At 36.2% G+C, this 6,626-nt stretch overlaps 1 protein-coding gene across 1 annotated transcript; it reads right to left on the bottom strand.

Moving 5' to 3' along the window:
- On the bottom strand, positions 1–4,724 carry LOC143542357 (putative E3 ubiquitin-protein ligase XBAT31). The gene is made up of 8 exons (XM_077034961.1): positions 4,470–4,724; positions 4,318–4,380; positions 3,519–3,590; positions 3,320–3,441; positions 3,089–3,229; positions 2,215–2,322; positions 1,142–1,403; positions 1–454 (listed from the first exon to the last, which is right to left on the bottom strand). Exons 1-8 carry the CDS (start codon positions 4,647–4,649, stop codon positions 176–178), a joined length of 1,227 nt encoding a protein of 408 aa, XP_076891076.1. The 5' UTR covers positions 4,650–4,724; the 3' UTR covers positions 1–175.
- Between the last annotated feature and the right edge of the window lie 1,902 nt (positions 4,725–6,626).

Below are 6,626 nucleotides of genomic sequence, written 5' to 3'. Positions count from 1 at the left end.
CTTTCTTCAACCGATCTTTTCTTGACACGTGTCAAAATGTCTTAATCGTGTTGTTTCACAGTTTGTTGACGCACCCGTTGTCCACGGATATCCTCCCGGATCCCCGGCCCACCATTTTCCCAAACGATGGTACACCCGAAAGACCCTTGAAGCTACTGCTTCCCTCACTAAAGTTTCAAGCTTCTCTAAATTTTGGCAGTTTACAAGAAGAATAGAGGTCAAGGTCAAGGTTACGGTCAAAATCGTTGACTTTGACTTTTGCAACCGCCAAACGGGCAATGTTGCTTCGGCAAAATGGGCAGGCGGGTGCGGTAAGTGAAGTGGTTGTTGGGTTGGGTTTGTTGTGGCAACACAAGGCTAGGGTGCATTGAGCACACATTTGGTGACCACAATCTTGGACCTCAATGGTGCAAACTTGGTCAAAACATATACCACATAGCTCGGTTTCGCTTGCCTGCAAATTAATTATAAATCTTTTGTTGGTTAAAAGAAAACCCATGAATAAATTTATGATAATACTACCGATAAACACCAAAAACTAAGTAAAGTGTATTATTTATTTTGTTTGGGCAAAAAGACACAAAAGCATGACCAAATTTGGATCAGATCACCAAGAAACAACAAAAAATCAAGTAAGTTGTATGTTTTTTTTTTTTTTTTTTTTTTTTTTTTTTTGCAAAAAGCTATAAACCCATGATCAAATTTGGATAATAACACCAAGAAACACAAAAAAATCAAGTAAGTTGTATGTTTTTTAGTTTTTTGGGTCAAAAAGCCATAAACCCATGAGGCCATGATCAAATTTGGATAATATCACACCAAATAAACATCAAAATGATAGTAAATTAAAATCCTTTTATTGCTTAATGAGAAACCCACGATTGAATTTGCAATTATTCAAAATAAATAGTCAAAATAGTGAAATACCACCAAAAAAATAAATAAAATCAAGGATGCTTAATCAGTTAATCTTTCTCAATAAAGATTTCAAAATTGACTAAAGTCAACAAAGATACATGCACTTAAAGTCAAAAGTCATTAACTTTAACCCTTTCAAACCAACTTTTTTGCCTAATGTTTCATGCTTTCATAGTAACAAATTCCAAACTTTCTAAACATAGAATGGTAAAATTGAAGTTACCTCAGAGATATTATCATCAACGGTTCCAGTATCCGAATGTGATGGAGACGGTAGCGAGTAACCTGCACCCGTTAATATTGTTTTCTCTCTCTCCTTATTAGCTTCCATTAAAGCTTGCTCTAATAATGCTTTTGCATCTTGATTAAGTTCACTAATGAACTTTAATGGTGATGGCCAAACTAAAGGCTCTGCAGATGATGGATCTAATAAAGCTGCACAAGATTCATTCTTATGCTTTAATGCTACCAAATATGGAATTCTCCTGCATTTATTTGAAAAAATGTTATAAAAAAAAAAATAATCATTGCAAGACACAAACTTTAGTAACTCCAGGTCTGTTAATGGACAGATGTTTAGTGAACAGTTCATGAACCAATCGGTGGAAAGTTTGTTTATTTAGTAAACAAACAAGAACATAAAATTTTGTTCATTTAGTTAAATGAAAGAATATGAAGATATGCTTCGTTCGTTCATTTATGATAATGAACGTTCGTTTATTTAATTTCGTTTATGCTCGTTCGTTTACGTTAATTTATGTTCGTTAGTTCACGTTTGTTTAAATTCCTTTAAATTCATTAATATATTTATTTAAAAACTGACCAATTACAACCTAGTCTAGTTTTAAAAAAGTTTAGTCACAACATAGTGTTCTTCACATTACTTTTAACTGTATTAAGATCAATTATTGCCTTCCATCTATGATAAGTTATGTTCGTTCATTTACATTCGTGAACCGTTGTTTACATTTTTAATTAACAAACATAAACGGACTTGAACATGTTCATTTCCTTGGCGAACGAACACGAACACGTCATGTTCAATCGTAATTTGTTTGGTTGATGTTAAACAAATGAACACGAATATAGCCTAGCTCCAAGTAATATTTTTTCATGGGGATGCTTAACAACAATCTTTATATTATTACTATTTTTTTGTCACTAAAGTAATTCTGAATATGCATTTATGCACATGTATAAAGAAGCTAACTTTGATGCATTACACTAGATCAAAAAATTATGCTTTCACTAAACTATCATATAAAGATTAATATAATTTGAAAGCTAAATTTATACCCGGATGCGTCTCTATGAAGCCTGTCTGCACCCCACGCCAATAATTCTCGAATACAATCAATCGAACCGGCTCTTGCAGCCAAATGAAGTGGTGTGCTACCAGGGAAGCTGTAAATGAAGGCAAATAGAATGACACGTAAGCAAAAACACAATATACTAGAGTTGACCAAATGGACGAGTCAAATAAGTTGGGTCATGCCCAAAGGACTTTCATACTTTTACTTTTACAGCGACAGATCCAAGAAATTTTCTCAGAGGGTCGTAAAATACACTTGACTTTACAAATATTAAAAGATGGTTTTGTACTTTTGTGTGCCATTTGCCCATTTGGGTCATTTTATAATTTATAGTTGATAAATTTGATACTTTTTACATAAATTTAACGTATTATATGTATATTTATTTATATACACACACTGACTGACATTTGTTTACATAAATTTAATATTTTCATATGAAAGTAATCATTTTTGACAGCTGGTTTTTTACGTACAAGATGAACCCAAAGAGACCAAAAGTAATCCTCCCACAAAATGTCTCAAAAAGTACAACAAATGAAACTTAAAAAATGAAAAAAAATATTTTATGTATAATGGGTAAAAATTGCATGATTCAAATAACTTTTACTTTATGGGTGTTTGGGATTGCTTATTTTATCATCTTATGACTTATAAGTTATAAGTTATAAGTTATAACTTATAAGGTGTCAGTTAAAGTTAAAGGTCGTGTGTGGATAAATTATAAGCCATAACTTTGTAGCTTATAACTAATGACTTATATAAGTTATAAGGAGGTTAAATAAGGAATCCCAGACACCTTATAAACAATATAAGCGTTAAAACGGTTCTACTGCGGTGCTCCCATGAATACGTACCCATATCCACCCGTAGATGCACAAACAAGGGCTCCACTGTCTAGAAGCATACGAACACACTGTGCGCGTCTTTGACGAGAAGCCAAATGCAAAGGCGTTGCCCATTTACCGTCTCTAATATTAACAAATCTTGAAAATCCCCTGAAACCCGCAATTCGATTTACATTATTTTACCTTTTTATAAAAAAAAGTAACAAACTTTTGAAAATTTATAGAAAAAAGGAGACCCACCAAGAAGTAGCAACTTGGGATGTCCGGGCAGCAGAAATAATGGTTTCAAGACAATCAGAATTCCCATAATAAGCAGCATAATGCAAGCATGTTCTTCCATTTAGTGAATCAAACATCAAGATCTAATGAATTATTAAAGATAATATTATTATTATTAACAATTTGAGTTCATGTAAGAAAAATCAAAACTTTGACTTACATTTGCCTTGGCGTCAATGAGCTTTTCAACACAAGTAATCTTTCCATGCATTGCAGCCAACATCAACGGAGTCTACCAAAAGATTATGAGCATAGTTCACATATTAGGATGATTTTATATTTTTTTTTCTTTTTATAACATTTATATATATTGCTTATATAAAAAAACCGGCTACGGTGTTACGATGCGATGTGTTTGTTTTAATAGAAATAAAAATCAGAGTTGTATCAAATATAAAACTATGTATATTTGATACGTCTCTGGTTTTTCATAAAAAATTTACGTCGGAATATAGATAAAAATAAAAACTAACACATTATATTTATTTATTTATACATCTTATTTGTTTTTCTATAAACATCATATATTAAAAGTTACAAGAGAATAAAATGCATGTATAACTATATTCGAAAAGACTCTGTTTTATAAATTTTATATATCAAAATGTAGCTAAAACGAATTACATTATAACATCAAATTTATTTTTAATAAAAAACATAAGTTTTTTTTTACATGAAGTTATCTTTAAATTATAGTATATTTGATAAGACTCTGTTTTATAAATTTTATATATCAAAATGTAGCTAAAAAGAATCAAATTGTAACATCATGTTTATTTTAATAAAAAACATATGTTTTTTTACATGAAACTATCTTTTATATTATAGCGAAAATATTACGATCCTACTAAAAAATTGTATATCAAGAAATTCTTAAAGAAAAACAAAATTATATATCAACAAATTCACACCATTTATTGTACTAAGAACAAAAAATCAAGATTCAAGAAACACTATACCTGTTTGTGACGATTCAAACAATCAGGATTAACTGATGCATCTTTCAAAAGCATACTTACAATCTAAACAAAACCCATCAACAATATATCAAAAATTAAGCCATCAAATTTATAAAAATTTTGATGATTTAGAGAATGTAAATAACACCAACCTCCATCTGGCCATTGGCAGCAGCTATATGAAGAGCAGAATGACGATCATAAACAGTTGTTAGATGAATCAAAGATGAATCTTTATGTAACAGACTCTTTACAACCTCCAAATGCCCGTATTGTACGGCTGTGAATAACCCATGTTCATCTTGTACTCGGCAACTAAGACCCTGACCCATGTTGTTGATGGAGGAAGAAAGTGGTCAAGTTTTCACATTTAAGTTTATTGGGTTCTCTAAGTTTAAAGTTATATAAAGTTGTGAGTTGTTTGACACTTCTTTACCTTCCCACCTGAAGAAACACTAACCAGACCCCGGACAGATTACTGGTAACCTGGGGGTTAGATAGATGTTTCCCACGAGGGGTTAGACCCTGAGAAGATGGTTCTTCTGATAACCTGCAAAACAGACACCGTGAGCTTGTCACTGAGAAGGGGGGGGGTTCCTCCTTGTGACCACCCTCCGGCGTGAGAATCAGACTAGATTGCTCTTTAAATATAAATGTATATTAAGAGATTGCTAGAGCAGATATCAGGTATAATATGATGATACAAGATAAGATATGATGGTCATACCATTTGTGGTATTTATAGCCGAAGGTAGGTTTCCAAGGAGGTGTGGCCGGCTGCAACAGTATTCTTGATCCACCAACAGTAGCCTACGCACGTGCCCTGCTGATAGTTGGTGGGTAGGTAGCGGCTGATAGCGACCAGGCCTGCTGTATACTATTCCTTTTCCACCAACTGCTACGCACGTGGTATGACAAGAGTTGGTGAGTAGGCAGCGGCTAATAGTGACATACAGTGTAGGAGCATGCTGCTCGCCATACCGTTGTCCATAAGCTGTCGTATCTTTAGTCAGATCTTGTTCCCATACCTCGTCAGGTACAATACAGAAGATCTTCCCGTATCGTACGGACTGGCTTATTTGGGCGGGAGTATTCCCCCTCCCGCCACTGTGCGGGATTGTTCCCGGCTTTGCTCATTCCTTCAGGTGACACTGAATGATCGAGAGCTAAGTGCCTTGTGCGTGTAGCCTTGCTGCGCGGGTGGCCTTCCCTGATGGCTTGTATCCGAGGCTGCGGGGACAGGCGGAGTCCTTCACCATTGGGAGGCATTTCCTGCGGGAACAGCTTGCGTACTGCGCGTAAGGACGTCACGTCTCTGAGCATGGTTGGTCCTGCGGATCCAGTTGTTTTCTGCGCAGACGTCCCTGTTTAAGGTGAGTCTTGCGGGTCCAAATGGGCTCTGCTGGGACCTACCTCTTCAAGTCCCCCCAGTCCAATGTTCTTCTCATGCGTGTTTAATAAAGTGAGGTGAACTTTTGGACTTAAGCAAAGGGTTTTGAAAAGGGTTTTTTTTAAGGTTTTCCATGGGGATTCTTCCCACGGAAGTCCTTGTCACTTGCAGAAATTCCCGAGTTTCCTGCTTGGTCTTTGGGTATGATGCGGGTAGGTCTGTAACCTCCTCGCAAGTCAGGAGCGTTGAGTCCCACTTGTGTGGATTCTCCATGAGGTTTTGGTAGTTTTGAACATAGTGATCAATTATGTTAAAACCACCAATTCCATCCTAGAGCTTCAAACAACGTAGTTCTCGACGTTCCCGCTATGCGGGGATGTTATTTCCGTTTCCGCAAACATTGCCCAGAAGATCCTTCTTGGTTTCAATTCCCAGCGGAGCGCTAGGTATGTGAAGGGTTTTGCCTTAACACTGTACCAGCGCTCGTCTTACGGTTACTTTACTTCCAAGGTATTCCTGGCGTCAATTCCCTGCGGGTGCTAGGTATGTGAAGGGTTTTGCCTTTACACTGTACCCGTACCCGTCTTATAGTTACTTGGTTGCCGAGAAATATTTGGCTTCAATTCCCTGCGGGTGCTAGGTATGTGAAGGGTTTTGCCTTAACACTGTACCCGCATCCGTCTTACGGTTACTTGTTCGCCAAGGTTTACTTGGCTTCAATTCCCTGCGGGTGCTAGGTATGTGAAGGGTTTTGCCTTAACACTGTACCCGCATCCGTCTTACGGTTACTTGTTCGCCAAGGTTTACTTGGCTTCAATTCCCTGCGGGTGCTAGGTATGTGAAGGGTTTTGCCTTAACACTGTACCCGCATCCGTCTTACGGTTACTTGTTTGCCAAGGTAAGGGGTATTTTCCCGCTT

This window comes from Bidens hawaiensis, unplaced genomic scaffold (genome assembly GCF_021521415.1).
Source record: "Bidens hawaiensis isolate Kalapana, Puna unplaced genomic scaffold, B.hawaiensis_p1.1 tig00012834_1, whole genome shotgun sequence".
NCBI classification, from domain to species: domain Eukaryota; kingdom Viridiplantae; phylum Streptophyta; class Magnoliopsida; order Asterales; family Asteraceae; genus Bidens; species Bidens hawaiensis.
This window is presented reverse-complemented; position numbering and strand designations above follow the sequence as displayed.

Excerpts from the sequence above, each read along its gene's own strand:
- LOC143542357 (XM_077034961.1), bottom strand. The coding sequence starts at position 4,649 with ATGGGTCAGGGTCTTAGTTGCCGAGTACAAGATGAACATGGGTTATTC. Across the intron at positions 4,381-4,469 it reads CTGCCAATGGCCAGATGGAG|ATTGTAAGTATGCTTTTGAA; the intron begins GTTGGTGTTATT and ends GGTTTTGTTTAG. Across the intron at positions 2,323-3,088 it reads GCATCTACGGGTGGATATGG|CTTCCCTGGTAGCACACCAC; the intron begins GTACGTATTCAT and ends CTTCATTTACAG.